This window comes from Artibeus jamaicensis, unplaced genomic scaffold, assembly GCF_021234435.1.
Source record: "Artibeus jamaicensis isolate MK-2021 breed Jamaican fruit bat unplaced genomic scaffold, CSHL_Jam_final scaffold_847, whole genome shotgun sequence".
NCBI lineage: Eukaryota > Metazoa > Chordata > Mammalia > Chiroptera > Phyllostomidae > Artibeus > Artibeus jamaicensis.
This window is the reverse complement of record NW_026522057.1, coordinates 10140549-10160268: the sequence shown is the minus strand read 5'-3', so window position 1 is coordinate 10160268 and position 19720 is coordinate 10140549. Positions and strand designations below refer to the sequence as shown.

Genomic DNA, 19720 nt, shown 5'->3' with positions numbered 1-19720 from the left:
GCCCCCCGACAGAACACCAGCCTCCTCACAGGGATTTATCTTGGGGGCTCACATGTCACATGTGCTTCTCTCAGCACCCGTCCAGGGTGGTCAATGGCCTGGCGAAGCTGACAGACAAGCGTGCGACACCCAGGTCTTCTCACGCCCTCCCTGGTCGGTTTGCCTTCCACTGCACCAGGAAGTTCTCTGGGCTACGCTGGTCCCCAAACGTTAGAGTCCGTATCCGGGAGGGGTCCATTTCCACATGCTCCCTTCCACTCACACGTGGCTCCCACCGCAGGCTTGTCTGATTTTCTCACCCTCAAAGGACCACGTCTCACTCAATTGGTGTTTCTACCACGGCGGCACAAAAGCTGGGATAAAACAGGTGCCCAACAGACGTGCCCCTGCCTGCTGTCTCCTTCCTCTCCCTTCCTTCCTGCACCCCTTCCTCCTCAGCCCCGCTGATCCCTGTGCGTGGCAGTGACCCACTTCCTGCTTCACTCGGAGTCCCCGAGACACACCTTCTGCCGTCGTTGTGGGCACCACGCCCTGCCTTCCCTGATACGGTGTGGCCATGAAGGCTGCAAGGATGCCCATCTTGTCCGAAGCACATCTGGACACACTATTCTACTGACTCCTGATGTGCTGATACAGGTCGCCCCAACACGCGGATAACACAGTGACCAGGACAGCATGAGAGGGCACTCGAAATGCCACACTCTCACCCCAACCAAGCCTTGTTGTCCAAACAGGAAGCTGGACAGTTCCCGAAGGCAACGTCAGACTAAGTACGCCCTGTGGGTCCAGATTTGGAGGACGACGAGCAGCTAAGGCCGGTGAGCCCTCACGGCCCCTCCCCTCCTGAGCCTGTCAGCCTGGAGGGTCCGCATGGTGGCGGAGCACAGCACAGGAGAGCCTGCCTTCCGGTGCGACCAGGGCCACGGCAGCAGATGGGTCCTTCCCTTCAGGAACCCACTGCCTTTCCTGTCTCGACCCCGAGAGTGGGAAAGCAACTGCCACTCAAGGTTCTATTCCCTTTGTTGAGTGCTATGAATGTCTTCCAGAAATGGGACAATATTTCACGTCATTTCACTGAGACCCTGTCGACATCCTAAGACCAGAACATTTCCAGTCTTAATGCAAGTTACTCGACCAAAACCCACCATGAAATTCTTCAGCAAGGACACGCTTCAAATAAGATACCAAAATCACTGTAAAAATTCACCGGGGCTCTAAAAATATGCAGGGACGTCTCACTGTGACGAGAAAGAAACTTCCAGCGGCGGGTACAGAAAGCGGCAAAGGGGCCTTGGGCGATGAGGACACTGCATCCCAGGGAGACGCAGCCACAAGGCACCAGGGAGGGGCAGGGACAGAGCTTACCAGAGGGAGGAGCCTTCGGTCCCAGTGACTTCCAGAAAGTCGTACCCGTCCTCCAGCTGGAAGTCAATGAAGACCAGAGCGATGGTGTCTCCCAGCTCGGCCAGGATGGTCCACGTGCAGTCGGCGTTGTTATGGTACTCCAAGGGGAAGTGGGGGCTGGAGATGATGCCACTCTGGCCCCGCAGGGTCCCTCCACAGGCGTCGTCCGCTGCGGGCAAGAGACAAGAGGCTCCCGTGAGTGGGTCCTGTTTGCAGCGGCTCACTGTGCATTTCACCCACGAGAGGCAGAGAGGATCTTGAAACCTGCATGGACTGGATGGACCAGACCCTAGTCTGGACTGGCCTAATGATAATGAGACCAATGCTTCCATGGGCCTTACCACCTGCCAGGCCCTATTCAGAGAACTTTAGATATTATTGTTCTTCCTGAACAGGTGAAGAAACCGAGGCACAAAGAGGTTAAGTGCCCTGTCTGTGGTCACAGAGCCAGTAAGCTGCGATTTGAAGTCTGCCCATCAGAGCACATGTCGTTCTTAACAACGGCACCACAATGCTCTGTGATGGCCGGGAGGTTGGCAGAGGCGGCAGTTACGGTGATTTCCCCATTCACGACTGTGGTGAATCAGATGATTCTTCCCTCAGGTCTTAGTAAACCTCAGACGCATGGAGCAAAACAAAAACTCAGCTCTGCTCCCCGGGGCAGAAGTCAGAGGGCACCCCAGGCCCATCACAGCCTGGCCAGACCTCTGCCATCGTTCCTCCTGCCCCTTGGCCCCAGGCCAGCTCGGCGCTAGCACCGCGCACACTCAGACCCCCTGCCTGCGCTCACCCATTCCTTCTGCCTGGGGGCCCTTTATCTGGAGTCGCTCTTCTTATGCTCTGAGACCCAGCTCCAATGCCACCTCCCAGGAAAGCCTCGTTTCCCCACGCTTTTAGAAACCGCTCTCTCCTCTGGGCTCCCTTGGCAACGTGTCTGACTTTGGACATGGCCTTCACACTGTCTGAGTGACCTGTTCACACATCTGTCTTCCACTCGGGGATTGAGCTCCGCTGGGAGTCCCCGAGGGCGGGGACAGTGTTTTATGCGTCCCTGCAGCATAGCTGATGTCGTCTCTCCATTCCCAGCTGAAACCTGACATTCGGGAAAAATGACCGGAGGACCATGTGCTCATATATAATAGTTAATAACACTGGCTTCTGAGTTATTTCTGACCTCAGTTTCAGTCCTTCCCCTACTGCTTATGGGCCGGGCCACCTGCCCTCCCAGAGCCTGTATGAAAGGGACTATAATACACGCAGCACGTGCCGCGTTAGAGATACAGACTGAGCCGGAAGAAAAGGAAAAACACAGTATCAGGGTTCACAAGGGGAACAGAGGGGGCGGAGTAATATTAATAAAAGGAATATTTACTGAGTGCTTTTACCATAGCAGGTACTAGTGTAACTACTCGATGTATTTAATACTAATCCTTACTATGACCCTATAAAGTATCATTCCCATTTTACAGGTAAGAACACTAGGGCACAAAGAAATTCACTGATTTGTCAGAGGTGACACAGTTCACAGTGATAAAAGGAGCTGGAGTTCTAAACCCCACAGTCTGATTCCGGGGCTTATGCTCTTAACCAACATACCATTCTGTCTCCTGGGAGTGCAATTCACATTTTGAGGACACAAATAAAGCAACAATTACTTTGCTTGGGTAAGTCAATCTGGGAAAGCTTAATTGGGGAGGTGCTATGAGAGTTGGGTTTTGAAGGATGAATAGGAGGAGTTCACTAGCGAGAGATGAAAGGGAAAGGTATTTAAGAGAAGAGGGAACGAAATATAAGCAAGAAGCATGAAAGCACAAGGCGTGTCTAAGATCAGCAGCTCCAGAAGGCTTATCACAGAGAAGAAAGAGAAGAATGATGGGCCACGGTGCTGAAAATGTAGAAGGAGCAACATGACAGACAGCTCTGGGCCAAAAGGATTTGGACGCAGAGGAGTATGTTGGAAAGAAGATGGATTTCAAGGCCAAGAGCGCTAGATCTGAATCCAGGGTCCACAACTTCCCAGCCATGTGCCCCTGGGTGATTTATTTCCCTAAGGCATTTTGCTTCTCTACACAATGGTTTATTGCAATAACTCAATGGGATAATTAATGGGACAGGACCCAGCATTCACCAGTGACTGGCGTGCCCAGCAAATGCTAAGTTCTCCTTTTCCTTCCACTTTATCTTAAGGATCAAAGCTAGTGAAGAATATGACTGCACTGGCATCTGAGAAAGGTCCCTGTGGCTGTGGCACAGAGGAGGCCTGAGCTGGGGAGGCCCACAGGATGCTCTGGGTAGGCCATAGTTACCCAAGTCCACGCGAGGCTGGATGAGATTTGAGCTGGGGTCATGGGGAGGGTGGGAAGGGCTTATCTGCGAGATATTCAGGAAGTGAAATCTACAGGACTTAGCACCTGGGACGGATGGGTTCCAGGCTTCCATCATGAGTGTGGATGGGTGGACAGAAGGTCTCATTTGCTGTCACAGGGACACCAGAAGGGGAGCACCCCATGGTGTGGACGGCCACCAGGAGGGAGGGTAGTATTGGACACCAGGGCTGGGTGTGTCTGTGGGATGTCCTGGTGGAGAGATTGAGGTGACAGCTGGATATACAGGAGTGGTGTGAGACGGAGACAAAAATGAGTTTATTCAGTGGCCCTGAATTTTTAGGAATATCATTCTACAAGGTCAAGGTCTATTTCAGGAGCATGAACTCAGTTCTAAATTCCAACTCTTAGGTATGTCTGAGCACAGACATGAAGGGGCCTCACTCAGCAGGTGCTCATGAATGTTTCCCTCTCGCACCTATAAACAGAGCACCTACTGTGTGCCAAACGCTGGGCCAGGGCCAGTACTACCTTATGAAAAACTCAATTTCATCCCTGCCCCAAGCATTTCTCAGAGCGGGGGCGCCCGGCAAACACACAGCGGATCCCCAGAACTGTGACGGCTGAGGTGTCAAAGCACAGTGACAGCACATCGCACTCAGGAAAGACTTCACGGAGGAAGTGACATTTGTGCTGACACATTCACTCAACAAACGTTTATGGAGCGTCTACTGCGTATCAGGCAATAGTCTAGGTGCTGGGGACTTATCTGCAAATAAACAAACTAAGCTTGCCTGGGTAGCTCAGTTAGATTCACCATCCTGGTCATCCCGATTCACCAAAGTTTCAGGTTCAATCCCCAGTCAGGGCACATACAAGAATCAAACAACGAATGCAAAATAAATGGACAAACAAATCAATGCCCACCCTTGGCCCAAAAACCAATTTAAAAATTTATTAAAACAAAAATCCTACCTTCACGGAGGTTACATTTTAGTCAGAGAGAAACAGGCAATACTCAGGACAAAGAACAGACCCTGTGCGAACGAGGGGGCGCAGGAGGGGAGTGGGGACCCGGGCCTTCCGGGGGGGAGGGAGGAGAGAGAGAGGAAGGCAAGTGGCAATGGGGGCGGGGACAGCATTCCAGACGGAGCAGCACATGCAGAGGCCACTGTGCAGAGAGGCACCGCTGAAGAGCACCGGGACCCGAGGGGCCGGAGTAGCGCAGGTAAGCAGGAGAGTGTAGGGAGTGGGCTCTGAATTCAGAGACATGAGAAGCCAGTGAGGGTTCCGAGCGGAGAGTGACATGTCTGATTTGTGTACTAAGAGGACCCCTTGAGCTGCCAATGTGGACAGAGACCAGAGAGGCGCAGGGCAGAAGGCGGGGCCTCTAGAGGCTACTGTGACGAGCCGGGTGACAGAGGATGGCGTCTTGGCCCAGGTGGTACCACTGAGACATAGTCAGAGTCTGGCTATGTTCTGAACGCCAACCTGGCGGGATGCACTTCCTCTGAGATCTGGCTGCCTGGCAGGCCGGGGAGTGGGTGTCCTGGGCAGAGGAAACAGCCAGAGCAAGGCGGCCGAAGTGGGTGTGTGGAGTGCGCTCGGGGACTCCTCGGTCCGCCCCGTCTGAACTCAGATGGAAAGGCAGCGAGGGCAGCGCTGCTGGGCAGGAAGTTATGGGCTGCTCTGTGAAGGGCCTGCAGCGCCCAAGGAGCTGTGATTCAATTCTCCTTCTCCTCCTCCCTCCACCTTAGCTACCCGCTAACCTAGATGCCCAGAACCCAGGAAGGAGGCAGAGAGAGGAGGGGGGCGGCTTTGCCTCGCCTGGCTTTCAATCCAGTGTGCTGATGCTGTTTACCTGTTGTATGAAGAAACATGGTATTTCCACCCTGGGTACCTCACTAGCACGAGGCTATGAAGTCTGACATCCGAGGCAGAGTCTCAGCGTCTCCCCTTGATGTAATAACTTCGCCATGACCATTACTGAGGAGATAAGCTACAGGAGCCAGGCAGCGAGCCCATTTGTCAGTGCTGTTTGAGCAAGCACAGCCTTGCTGGTCCCCAGCAGTCCTGCACAGGCCTGGTCTACACCAGGTGAAACCGCCTACAGCCCTAGCCACAGTGGCTTGACCTTGACTGCACTGGACATTAGGAAAGTCGTGGTGAAGGAAGGGATGCTTAGCCTGGACCTTGAGAAAGGAGTCAGAGTGTGCTGGAGGGAGAAAAAAGGGGGTTCCTGGCAGAGGACATGGACATTCAGAGGCAAGGAGGCCTGAGGGGTGTGGTGTGCTTGGGGGATGGCCAGCTTCCCACCGCCGTGGAAGTGCAGGACGCAGGCAGTGAGCTGGGTCAGCAGGGGAAGGAAAGGCCTGGTGATCTGGTCGAGGTTTGAATCCTTCCCTGCAGGTGTCAGAGCCATCGCAGGGCGTGAGAGCCCAGCCCTGCTTTGGGGAGGTGGCTCTGTTCCCCACCTGACGAATGGGTGCCGTGGCCTGGGGTGATGAGGGTGGCTGGTGGGGAGACAGCAGTGAGGAGGAGAGTGAAGAGGGTGTTCCAGTCATCGAAGCCTGAAGGAATGGCAATGGCAGTGGGAGGAAGGAGAAGGGACAGGAGACATTCAAGTGCTGGGGGGGGGGGGCGCCGGGGGAGAAGCTAGAGGATGTGGTCTCCAGCCCGGAGGGGGCAGTGAAGGAGAGGTGGAGGGAGGGAGGGAAGGAGGGAGGGTGGTGAGGTCTCTAACAGGGTGACAGGGCTGATGATGACAATGACGATGATGGTGCCGGACAGTGATGGCCCAGTCTCTGCCCTTCCCGTGCTGGCTGTGAGTTCCCGAGGGACAGCCTTGTCTATGGGCCTGGGGGCAAGTCAAGAGGGCCTGGAGCCTGTCAGGCAGGGGGTCAGCAGGACGAAGAGGGAACCGGCCCCCTGGGAGTAGAGAACACTGGGATAGAAGTGACACTTCATGGGCAGAGGGCAGAAGCCAGGGCGCCCGAGAGGAGGCTGAGAAAGAGCAGGCAGGGAGGGACTCCCTGAGAGGAGGAGGACAGGGCGTGGTGTCAGGAGGGCAGGGACACAGAGCTGCTGGACATGCGCTGGCCCCAGCCTCGTGCACGAAGAAGTCACCAACCAGGCTGGACGTCTGCACATGGCACCTAGGTGGACAAGGCAGGGAACGCCAGAGGGAAAGCAGGTCCCGGGGAGAAGATAATGGCCATACAGTCTCCTGCCCATTTCTGGTCCTAGAAACCTCGCTGGGCGTCCCACATTGTTCTCAACCCAACTAAGACGTCTTTGTGCTGGCTCTGCAGCACATACACAAACGAGATGTCTTTGTCCCCTCCTCCCACTAAACCCAACCTTCTTCCTGTGTTGAAAAACGGCAGCACTATTCATCCAGGGCCTTTGTGCCGGAGCTGGGGGACATCCTCAACTCCTCTCGCACCCCACGTCCAACCAGCAACCAATCCTGTCTGTCCTTCTAAATGGCTCTCGACTCAGTCACCTGTCTTCACTGCTGCTCCACTCTCAGCCAGCTGAGCTCCAAGTCATGCCGCCAGGAAGCCTCTCTCCTGCTCCAGCTGCCATTCTTCATTCACCCAGAGGCTCAACAGCACAGACCTGCTGTACAAACCTTCCATAGCTCCCACTGTTGCTCAGGGTACAGCAGAACATCCCGTGGCTGGACAAGAACCTTACGAGGCCTCACCTTGTACAGGCCTCGCCCCCGGACTCCTGCGACCACCCTCCCACTCCTCCTGACTTTTCTGATGCACCAAGCATCTCCCTGCTCCAGGACCTTTGAAAGTGCCATTTTCTCTTTCTGGGACCATCTTCCCTACCTCGTGGGGCCTGGCTGGCCCCTCATCAGCCTTAAGGTCCCAGTCCCTGCTTGGTACGTCATCCTCAGATCTTCAAAGGTCCCAGCTTTGGTAATGACTCCTGAGCATGTAATGCTGTGATGCTGGAGTGATGCTGGAGCCGTGGCCTCGGGAAATGAGACCCTCTGGCCGGGGCCACGCTGACTCACACCTGCTCTCGAGCTCCTCTGGCACCCTCGTTCCTGCCCTGCCCTCTACTGATGGGAGATGCTGGAAAAGTTGTTTGGGGATTTACTCACACTTTAAATAAGACATTGTATTTCATGGTTACAACTTTGGAGTCGTAAACTATAACCTTCGGCTGACACCACAGTCCTAAAATAGTAATTCATACTTTCTCCTTCTCTGGCTATGGGCCTTCTGCACGACTATGGAGTCACAGACATTCGACGGTGCATGTGTGTCAGGCTGACAGTTTCCTTTCCACGTTTATTTATGGTCAACTTTAAGTTTCATTGAAATGTCTTCAATGAACCATAATTTTAGACAACTATCCCTCCGCACCATTTGATGTCTGTGGACTCTCTAAAGCCTCACAAATTTCGGGCAGGGGTGGAGGAACCTGCATCCCCTTCCCCCACCTCCAGCTCCAGCACACACTCGGGGATGCCTAGAAGCTCCTGGGTCCTCACCCTGGGCTTCCGTCCACATCCCCCGGCCCAGGGCTACTCGGCCTCTGAGGAGACACACGCCCCATCAGGCCCTGGGTATTTTTGTAAGAAGCCACCCGACAGCTCAACTGCAAGTGAGCCAGAGCATGAGGCCCCAAAGCCACCGTGCTCCCGCTTTTCTTGTCCTGTGTGGCTCGGTGTCCCTCCTGCTCAACCTTGTCCGTCCCCTCTTCTGGGGGCTCAGGATTCTGTCTCTTTATCCATAGTCCTATCAAGGACCTCCCTTCTTAAAAAATTAAGAAACTGCCAATTGTGTGACAGCATCACTATTTCTGCCACCACAGAAGATACAGCCGTCCCCACCCCCCGTATCCATGGGGGTATGTTCCAGGACCCCGGTGGGTGCCTGAAACCATGAACAGTACTGAACCCTATACATGCTCTACTTCTTTTCCTATACATACACACCTATGATGAAGTTTAATTTATAAATTAGGCACAGTGAGAGATTAATAGCGCTAATTAATAGTAAAATGGAACACTTCTCACAGTCTACTGTAATGAAAGTTATGTCAATGGGGTCTCTCTCCCCTCAAAATGTCTGTGTACATACACGCCCCGGGAGACGTGAGACGGTCGGTGCCTGCGTGATGAGACTCAGCGAGGCACTCGGAACGTGTGCAATTTAAAACTTACGAGTTGTTTACTTCTGGAATTTTCCATTCACTGTTTTCAGACTGCAGTTGGCCACAGGTAACTGAAACAGGGGAAGCCGAGCAGCGGATGAGGGGGGACCACGCCCTCGCCACCCAGGTGACCTCCGGAGGGGATGACCGGAGACGAGACATGGTGTTTGGTCACATCACGGTTCCTTGTTGGGCTTTCCTTACAGGCCAGGCTTTGCGCGGAAGACTTCACCTGCACCTCCTCAAACTGCTCTCAGAGAGGTATTATTATATCGCCCACACCTGACACACGGGGAAACTTCAGTGTGGTCAGCCGGCTTCCGAAGCCAGGACGCTGCCTCCAGACCACACTGTCGCCTACCCACTTCCAGCCACTAGGGCCTTGGCCACTGCACTGCTGTCCTTGACATGAACTAGGGCTGGCTCCCGGGAGCCCAGGCCCGGGAGAGGGCTTTCTAGGTGTGAGCAGTCCCCTCCTGCCCCTCTCTCCTCTGCCTGAGGGGCCTGAGGCAGGGGCTCTGTGCCGCCCCCACAGTGCAGGCCGGCTCCCCACGCTCACACAGAGGTGGCCGGATCCTGGGTCAGAATTCACTCTAAGAAGGAAAGGAGCCCCTGGCAGAGCCTGGCCCCACCGTGAAGCTGCATCTGCCCAGTGGAATCTCTTCTGGCCCTTTCTCTGAGGCTTCTCTCCAAATAGCTCAGGGGGCAAGTTAATGAGAAGGTCAAGGGGGAAAGAAACCACAGGAGACCAGCGAGTCCCTGACCTGGTGGACCCATGCAGGGGATGCACCTACAAAAGCACCAAGTTCTTGGGCCTCAGACCAACAAACAGGAGGAGCTCCAGAGGCACTGGTGTCATTGTGAGCCTCCTGCCATGGGCCACCGGTCACTGTCCCTGCCTGCAGTAAACAGTGGCGGTCAGTCAAGATCACGGCTGATAGGCACATGGACTTGGGTGGAATCCTGGCTCCATGAGCCTCTAGCTATGTGACCACAGGCAGAAACCTCACCTCTCTGGGCCTCAGTTTCCTCACCTGTCATAGGGGATAACAACATCTTAATCTCCTATGGCTTCTATAAGAATTAAATTAGGTAATGCAAGGTCTGACACAGAGCTGGTGCTCGACAATGCCGGCCACCAGTGGCTGTGGCAGTCCCAGTCACATATGACAGCTTGCTCTCAGGGAGCCATTGCTATGAACAAGGCCCTCTGCTGTGTGCTTGGCATTTATCTACTCAAGCCTCACTGCCACATTATGAGTTAGGTACTCTCATTATTCTCATTTACAGAGGAAAAATGGAGCACAGAGAGGTTGAGCTACTAGCCCAAAGTCACTCAGCTAGGGGGTGTGAGTGGCAAGGCCAGGATTTGAATACAGGTGATCGGACTCCAGAGCCAGGTTCTGGATGGTTCTACTGCAGGGATGGTGAAGGCAAAGGTGAGAGAGGGACTAGTGATCCCAGCGGGAGTGTCTGGGAGCTGTGGTCCATCCCAAGGCCCCATGCTCACGGCACACCGCCCCTGGCGTGGTATTTAGTGCTTTCTGCACCCTGTTTCATTCAATCAACAGAGTGGAGCCCAGCGTGTGATACCCGGACCCTCCTCGCTTTCTCCATCACCACCCTGGGTCTTCAAGCCCCCTCCCAATCTCTCTCTAGCTCAGAACCGCCCCAAGCCACAGTATGAATACCCCTGCTCAGGTGCTCACAGGCAAACCTCAGCTGGACAAAAGGAGCTCTCTTTATTTTCCTTCGGGCACCCACTTCCCGCTCCCTGGCCTGGTCCTCCCACCTTGGTCATGAGCATCCCCATGTGGCCAGCGCTCCAGAAAGAGCCTAGGAGTCAACCTTGACCCTTTGTTCCATCAGCGCCTACATCTAGTTCACCAGCAAGACTGCCAGCTGTGCCCCCAAACTACGGCCTCAATTTGTCCCCCTTCTTGTCCATCTCTACCATGGCCACCCCCCACCAAGATGCACCACTTCCATCCCACCTGCCCACAGTAGCTGTCTCCTAACTGGTCTCCCGGCTGTGCCTCTTGCCAAAGATAATCACCCTCCCTTCTAGCATCCAGAGTGAGCTGTTAAAAAATTAAGTGAAATCATACCACAGCTCTGCTTAAAATTCCTCCCTGGCTCCTCGGAATGTAGAACCAAATCCGAACTTCTTGCCCTGCTTCACCACAGCCCTGCCCTCTCCACCCCTCCCCCTGCTCTTCTTTACCATATGGGCTTGTTGTTTATTCCTCTAATGTATCAGGCCCTCTCCTGCCTCAAGGTCTTTGCACCTGCTGTTCCTCTTGTCAGGAATGCCCTTCCCAAGGTCTTCACATAATACACCTCCTTCCTGTCATTCAGAAATCAGTTCAAACCTCCTCAGAGAGTCCTCTCCTGACAATGTCATCTAAAGCAGGCTTCCTCATCACTAGCTCCTATCATGGTCTGAAAAATGTCTACTTGGCTTTTGTCTGCCTTCTGCCTTGTTGCTGCCACAGTGTAAACTCCACGGAACGTGGTCTGCCTGGCTGAGTACCGCGAGCCTCTGCGTCTTGAACAATACCTGGCACCTAATAGGCAGTCAGCACATAATCAGCAAAGCAATGACTGTCTGGCGCATAGTAGGCACTCAATAAAATGTTGCTGACTCTCAAGTGAATGAATGAGTAAACAACCAACCCTGTAAGGCTGTGACTCGTGTCCCCACTTTAAAAACACACCGGCAACCCCAGCTCCGAGCTGGCATAACCAAGGTTGAACTTAGCCTGACTACCTGCTCTTTCATGCCCGACACACTGCTTCTGCTTCACAGTCCACAGGTTCCTCCCCCGGGGCCAGGGAATTTGGAATGCAGCTCAGCTCTTGCAGCCCCAGCTTCTGCAGACCGAACGCCCGTTTCCCCGGGACTGGTGGCAGCCTGCAGTGTTTGGCTTGAACCTCAAGAGGCCAAGCATTTCTTGCTCAGGCTTCCTTCCTACCACCAGCCCCTCAGCCCCCAGCACATCTGAACCCCGTTCCTTCCCCACGAGGTCTTCTTTGATCCAGGGCCAACGCCCTGCACAAGTCAAGAGCCTGGTTGCTGAAATGTGTTTTTCTTTCTTGTGATCGAAGAGGTTCCACAGAGCACGGGGCCTCCCAGGGACCTCTGCCTTTGAAAAGGGACACAGAGTGACACAAACGGACGGAGGTCGTAGGCCCTTCCCTCTGCCAGCTGGACCAAGCCTCCTCAGGCCTTGGCATGGGCCTCCTTCACACTTGGCATGGGTCAGCTTCACACTTGCTCTGCCCCCTGACTCCAGCTCGTCTCTATTTCCCCTAAGTTCTGTCCCTGGACCAAGCCCACCTTTCAGCTGAGCAGATGGCATTTCCTGTGTCTATCTCTATACACAGCCCTTCAGCCTGCTCCTGAAAGCTTTGGACTCAAAGACTTCGTGTTGCTCAGAGCCGCCGGGCAGGTGGGCGAAGCCAGGCCAGTGGTTTCCCTTTGGGGCCAGTATGCCCACACGGTCCTGCTGGTGAACCAGACCCATCCAGCCGTCCCTCCATTCAGCAAACATTTACGGATGACTGCCCAGTGAATGAGGTTTACCCACTCATAGATGCCAGCCCTTGAGAGTTCTACACGAGAGGAAGGAAGGCCAAAAAGGCTTTAATCCTCCCTGAGTATGAACCCGTTAACTCTGGCAAGACCGCAGCGCCTGGCACAGCACGGCACCCAGTGAGCGTCCTCTGCCCTTGTTTAGCTCGGCCTCCTAGGGAAGGACAGTTCACACAGTCACTTTCAGGAAATCCCTGACAGTACTGAGTGTGCTTCTCAGGCTGTTCTTGCAGCTTCTAGTGAATTAGAGTAAGTGGGTGAAGCACAGGGGCGGGAGGGGGGCACTGGGGGCTCAGGGAGTGGGAGAGCTACAGCTCAGTCCCCTCAGGCACCCAGGAGTTTCTGGCATTTGAATAGAAGCCCTTCTGAAAGCAAGACTTGACATCTTTGGCTGGCTTTCCTGCTGTGTTCCAGGAGGGAGCGTTCTCTGCTGCAACCAAAGCTACTCAGAGAGGACTGAGAGACGTTGGTTGGCTTGGGACTCTTTCTGGAAGGGCCTTGTGCTCCACACTAAGGAATGTGAACTTGACCCTGTCAGTGATGAAGACCCGCTGGTAGGACTCTAAGCAGCCCCCTGCACAATGGCAGAGTCGGGAAGGAGAGGGCAGGTGCAGAGAACCACTCGCCAGGGCATGGTGACTGACGATGCAGGAAGCAAAGGTGAGGAGTGTAAGAAGCCACTGGGGTGTCTGGCTGGGCCGCCCTGGGTGGTGACACCCTTCCCCGAGTTGGGGAAGGCAGCACAAAGAGCAGATCTGGGACATGCCCCATTTGAGGCACCCTCTGGGGAGGAGTTCAGCAACATTGGATCCCCATGTGGGCCCAGAGCTTAGGACAGGGGGCGGGGTTGGAGGTAGAAGTCAAAGTCACCTCCAAGCAATAATCAGAAGCCATGCAGTGGATGAGAAATTCCAAGAGACAGAGTGTCTGTAGAGGAATGACATGTTTAAGGAGAAGAATCATTATGGTCTGAGAGTCCAAAAGAGAATCAGGAGAGACTTGGAAGAAAGTCATGTCACCAAAAGGTGCCCCAGGCCCACAGATGGCTGTTGTGAGGTCAATGTCCGGGGACCGACGTCACCCCAGCCCACTCCATCCCACCGAGAGGCCAGTCCTCACTGCCCCCCACACCTGGGCTCACAGACACTACACCCCAATTCAACCTGGTGAGTGAAGGCCTCTGAGAGGTGGCCCGCATCACTGTCTTTTACTAGCGAGGTAACAAAAAAAAGGGTATTTTAACAGCCCGCAGAGTTCAGGTGAAAGCCCTCTTCATGCGGGAAAATACCACCCTGTACCTAAATAGTTTGGGTGGGGAAGGGAGACATCAGCCTGTAAGGAGATGGCAGAGCCGAGAGCCAGCAGGGCTCCTGTGCCCAAGTCAACAGACGTCCCCAATGGGGCAGGGGGCGGAGGGCAGAGGGCGGAGGTTGGAGGCAGCCATGTAGAGGAAGCTGGAGAAAGAAGAGCCGGTACCATGCACGCCACAGGGGAAGCCAGGGAGCAGCTTCTGGGGAGAAGGGACCGAGGGATGGGGAGGCGGCTGATCGCCCAGACTCCTTTACGAGCCACGTGCAGTGCTGAGAGGTGAACTGCCTGCCCTGCCACAAACCCTCACTGAAGGCTGTGCTGCAGGCAGACACCTTTGTTAGTGGTTTTGTTTTCTGTTTTCATTTTTGTTTTGCGCTTTTGGGGGGGGGCAGTAAAAAAAATGGGCCAAGTTCCTGACCTATGTTGGCAAAGCGGAACCCAGGCGAGTTCCAGGCTGACAGAAAACTAAAGCTGACAAAGCTTCCAGAAGATTCTGAGAGGGACAGTGGTTGGCACCGCACTGGGATGGGGTGTCAATGGGAGTCACACTTGACGGGACAGGCAGCAGCCGCTCTGCCGCTGAGGCTTGTCCTGATGCTTGTGCTGTGTTCACTCTCTGTTGCCGTAAAAAGAAAGAGAACTGTTGGTTTTTTCCACAACTTAAGTATTCATTTACTATCATGTTTTCTATTATCAAGTCACAACTCAGACACCCCTCCTTCAAGGAAGGCCAGTCTGTTAAAGAGTGACCTCTGTGGGCGGGGGTGGGTACGAATGCTGGACAGAAGGGTGGCTGCAGCAGCCCTGAGCCACGGTCAGCACACTCAGGGCCATGCACCTGTGTGCTGGGGCCCGCGTGGTTTGGCCGTTCCTGGTGTCAGTCACGTAACTGATTTGGTCAATCCTGATGCAAATCACATGAAGAGAGGCGTGTCCCACAGGAGAAATGGGGCCCAAGAGGAAGGGACTTAGGAGGCGAGAAAGGAGACTCCAGTGCCCTTGGGCTCCACGGAGAAGGGCCAGTGTGGTGGACACTGATATTCTTGGTTGAGGAGGGCTAGACAAACAAGGAGAGGAGTGACGGCTCAGATCGACTGGTCGTGGCTTGCCTGTGGGGAAGGAATTCACAGCTGTGTCTGGACTCCCGCAGAAAGGGTGCTGCAACCAATTAGTTCTGTCTGCCATTGAACTGGGGAGAATGGGAAGAGGCGGATGGGCCACCCACTTCCCATCCCAGGTGCAGACAGTGAAACGGGTGTGGGCAGGTGGGGGGAGCGACCACCGAGACCCTTCCTCTAAGAGGAAGACAGAAGCTGAACCCAAGGAGAGCTACTTCTTTCAATCCCCTAAGCTGTTCTTTCAATCATTCCTCAGCTCCTTGCAATGGTCTTCCTAGACCTGTATCTGGGTGTTCTGGGAGCCACAGAATGTAAAGAGAATTTCAAGAAGAAAAAAGTGATCAACATTGCAAAGGCTGTTGAGAAGTCAAAGGCTGTAAGGGCCAAGATCATTTCCACCTGCGTTGGAACCCAGGTGCAGAGCACGAGGGGCAGAGGTCAGCCTGCAGAGCAGGGGATGGCAGGGAGGAGTAGAGGCTGCACGGAGCTCTCTGGACGCTGGGTACTCCGGTGGTACAGGGAGCCCCATGGTGCGCGATCAGCTTTCAAAAAAGGTGGCTAAAGATGTGTGCATGCATTATAATCTTAATTATGTGCCTGTTCATAATATATGCTTATATGCAACATGTACTAAAAGAAAGTGGGGAGGAAATACACGAAAATTGTGGTTAGAACAGGCACATTTTGTTTCCTCTTTATTCTTTTCTGTATTTTTAATTGATTTTTAGAGAGAGAGAAACATTAATTCGTTGTTCCACTTATTTATGCATTCACACAGGTTGTCTCTTGTATGTGTCCTGACTGGATGGAGATCGAACTCTCGACCTTGGCCTATCAAGAATGATGTTCTAACCAACTGAGCTACCCGGCCAGGGCCTGTATTTTCTAAGATCATTTAAAAGTGATCATGTGTTATTTTTATCATCACATAAGAAGCATGTAAGAGTTAAAAATGGGAAAGTCCCAAGGAAACCAGGACACGTTGGTCATCCTAGCTGGTGGCTGAGACCAGTGTAGCTCTGAAGGGGGGTGGGCTTTGGCGTAAAGAGGTTCTGAGCAATTCTGCAGACTGAGAGGAGGACACCTCTCTTCCTTAAATAGGAAGAGAGGTTGGGTTTACAGGAAAGAGAAGAGTGTAAGTGCCAGTAGGAGAGCCGCTGGGAGACAGACTGCACACAAGAGGAGGCCGTCCGAGACAGGAGAGAAACCATGCTTCTTCTGAGGCTGGAGGGCGGAAGGTGAGCGCAGACTGACTAAAAGCATGTTTGCTGATGTGTGGGAAGGAGATGGAGAGAATTCACGTCCAAGAACGAAGTCAAGTGAGGTCGAGAAGACCCTCGGGTGCCTGAGGACCCTGAGGACCCTTGGTGACCCCCAGGCATGGGCTCCCCAGAGTGAGTGCCCCATGCCTTGCTGGAGTGGATGGTGCAGCTTCCGCACTGGAGACTAGGTACCACTGAAAGCTCCGCATTCCCTCCTAATCGCCACCCACCTGGAGGACCCTGTCTGGTCACCTACCTCGGCAGGAGGGCAGGGGGAAGTCCCACGTGGCACTGTTCTCGGAGCCAGCGTGGCAGGTGAGCACGGCGTGGCCCTCCAGGAAGAAGCCGGGGTTGCAGCTATAGCGGACCTTGTCTCCCAGGTTGAAGGTTGAGCCCTGCTGGACGCCGTTGGGCAACCGCCCAGGGTTCCCACAGGTGTGGCTCGGGAGCACTGTGAAGAGAGGAAGAGACACGCAGCTGTGAGCTGGGCCCACCCCCCGACGCTGGGCCCTCTCAGGTCTGCCCAGTCCTCGAATACGCTCGATGGTCGCGTGCTGAGGAGGCGTCACGCTTGTGATTTATAACAGAATGTCCAGGCTTCCTGCCTTTTCACCTGCACAGCCCTGGGCATGGAATACATCCGCCCCATCACTCAAGGTGTTCCAGGGAAATCCTTTTAACCCCTTGGGTTTGGTTGCTCAGGTGTCGGACACTCTTTCTCATCAACACCAGGGAAGGGACACAGAGCATGACATGGCGTAGGTGGGTGCTCATTAAACCCAACGCGCTTTCTTCCCTGTGTGTCCTGCCAGAGGGACACTTAGGCCCAGTAGGTCTGGGGGAGGCGAAGGGGCTGTTAGTGCTGGAATAGACAGTGAGGTGGGAAGACAAGAGCCTTGGAGCTCCGATCCGACTGAGCTGTTTAAAGGAGGAAATGGGGAGCCGGAGAGTATAGTCTACATACAGTGTGCGGCCCGAGACAGCGGCATGGAGGCAGCTGCAGTGTTCTCATTATCCGGGAAAATACACTCCGTGAGGGTGTGAGAACATCCTGACCCACCAATCAGGAGGGAGGGAGGGCGCAGCTCCTCTGTGCCCGAGTCGCTGTTCAACTTGACCGCGCTCCCCCCACCCTCTGCTTTTCTCCCCAGAGTTGGAACTGCCTGTGCCCTGAAGGTCACACCTCCCACCATTCCAGGATGTCCCCAAAGGGTGAGGACAAGGTATCAAGCTGCATCCAGACTCCCCTCCAAATACTTCCTCTGAATCTACCCGGAGCTGAGGTGCTGAGGCTGGAGAACAGGGCGGGGGGCATACGGGTGCGAGGGCCGCAGTGCCTCGGTTTGCACCCTGCCTGCCGGCTTTCCACCTGTGTGGCCTTGAGCAAGTCTCTCAGCTCCTCTGAGCCTCAGTCTCCTCATGTGTAAGACAGCGATCACAATAGTACTTTCCTGCCTCGCGGGGTTGTGGTGACAATTAGATGAGTTAAGGTGAGTGAAGTGCCTGGGACAGAGTCTGGTGTCCAATACATACAACATAAGTGGATGGTACTCCCAGCTCAGTGGAAGCATGATTCAAGGTTTGCTCTGCGTGATGGTGAGATGGGGGGCCAGGCAGGGGACCGCGCCCAGCGTGGGCAAGTCAGAGATGGCTTCCTGGGGGAGGTGGCATCTGTGCAGAACCCTGGGAGATTAGTAAGAATTACTGGGACAGAGAATTGCTCTAGGAAGAGGAAATGGAATGTGCACAGGCCTTGAGGCTAGAGATAAGCCTGCACGCTCAGGGAGCCAGTGGTGAGAGACGGGGTAGGGGACAATGAGGAGGAATAAAGATGAAGTGGACATGGCCGGCCCGGACGCGGAGCTTCCCAGGCTCTTGCAGTGCCCTCCTCCTGCCCATGTTGCCAGGAACGCCCTGGCAGGACCCTTCTGCCTGCCAGGGTGGTCTCAGAACCCCCAGAAAGGAGGCTTCCCCCACTCCCCTTCTCCTTCCAGGAGACAGCTGGGTGTGGAGAGAAAGGACAGACTTTGGATCCAGCTTGACCTGTGTCTAAAACCAGGGGCCATCACTCTCCAGTCGTGTGGCCTCCCTGAGCCCCAGCTTCCTCCCCTGAGAGGAGGACAGTACTATCTAGTGGTTGAGAAGGCTACCGATCACAAACGATGTGTGCCTGGCACCAAGCCCAGCCCACGGCAGATGCTCAAAAAATGGCAGATGCCATTCCCCTGAGCTATAGGGCCTGAGGACAGGGGCCTGTCCTGGCCCCAGGGTATATCCTGGGAGTCTAACACAGTGCCAGACCCTTGTAGGGACATATTTCCATGTTCATTAATTAGCTGTCTGGGAGGGTTACTCATCCATACATGAATTCCTTCATGTAAACAAAATTTATTTTGGGCAAACTGTGTGTGGAGCTGGGACTCTAGTGGTGACAGAGCGGTTCCCTGTCCTCAAGAGGCTTATGTTTTTGTGAGTTATCTTAAGGAAGGAAGAGCTCTTCCTTGCCCATTCTCTACCCCTGACAAGTGAGATGACCCAGATCAAAGAATCTACCCGCATCAGCCATTAGCCCAGTTTATCATTTCCCATAATCCCACACTGCTGGTTTTCTTGGCATGCCCCATGATTGGCTGCTGGCTTCCTTAATGTTTCCCATGATCCTGGCCTACTTGGCATGGCCCATAATCCCACACTGCTATCATCCTTGGCATTTCCCATGATCCTCCTGTTGGCTTCCACAGCATTGCCCATGATCCTGTGCTGCTGGCTTGCAGCAGAGGCAGTGACCGTGGCGCGAGCTGGGGGTGGGAGGGCCGGGTCAGGTAAACATTCGGAGAAGAAAGCAAGCTAAGGTGAGGGGAGTGAGCCAACCTGGGGAAATGGGCCGAGAACTGGTGTAGAACTAACGTTTCATTTTCTGCAACGGGACGCAAAAACCCAATTTAATTAAATTACTAATGTCACATCTTTAATGAACCTGCTTCTGCTGTGGGCTTTCTTCCTTCAAAATTAATGACTGGAACGTCACTATAAATAAAAGTCGATTCTTTTTATAAGAGTCACTCTCAAACACTCACTGCTCTTTACTTAATGAACTGTTCATAATCAGACCACTCGAACCTGGCACCTCCACCGGGGCTTGGGTGTGCTGAACAGGAGCTCATTTCCAACACCACTGCCCTTTTCTTCTTGAGCTCTGCTCCCGAGAGGCCACACAGCGGTCAGAGAGAGGGTGGACACTGGGCTCAGAGTGGCCTGGATTCAAGTCTAAGCTTGCCCACCTCTACCTGAGTGATCTTGAGACACAAACTTTATGCCCTGGCTGGTACAGCTCAGTGGATTGGGCTCTGGCCTGCAAACCAAAGAGTCAAGGGTTCAATTCCCAGTCACGGCACATGCCTGGCTATTGGGCCAGGTCCCCAGTAGGGGGTGTTCAAGAGGCAAATTTGATGTTTCTCCCCCTCTGTTACTCCTTCCTTTCTCTTCTGTCTATAAATAAATAAATAAATAGATAAATAAAAGCTTAAA

The 19720-nt window shown here is 54.1% G+C and overlaps 1 protein-coding gene across 1 annotated transcript in view; it reads right to left on the bottom strand.

Annotated features, from left to right (window-relative positions):
- Positions 1 to 19720, bottom strand: part of CSMD2 (CUB and Sushi multiple domains 2) — a 546707-nt gene that overhangs the window by 349041 nt on the left and 177946 nt on the right. Inside the window, exons 4-5 of the mRNA XM_053660680.1 lie at positions 16449 to 16643; positions 1366 to 1573 (exon numbers count right to left, since the gene is read on the bottom strand). Coding sequence (XP_053516655.1) covers positions 1366 to 1573; positions 16449 to 16643 — 403 coding nt within the window. The remainder of the gene's footprint in view (positions 1 to 1365; positions 1574 to 16448; positions 16644 to 19720) is intronic.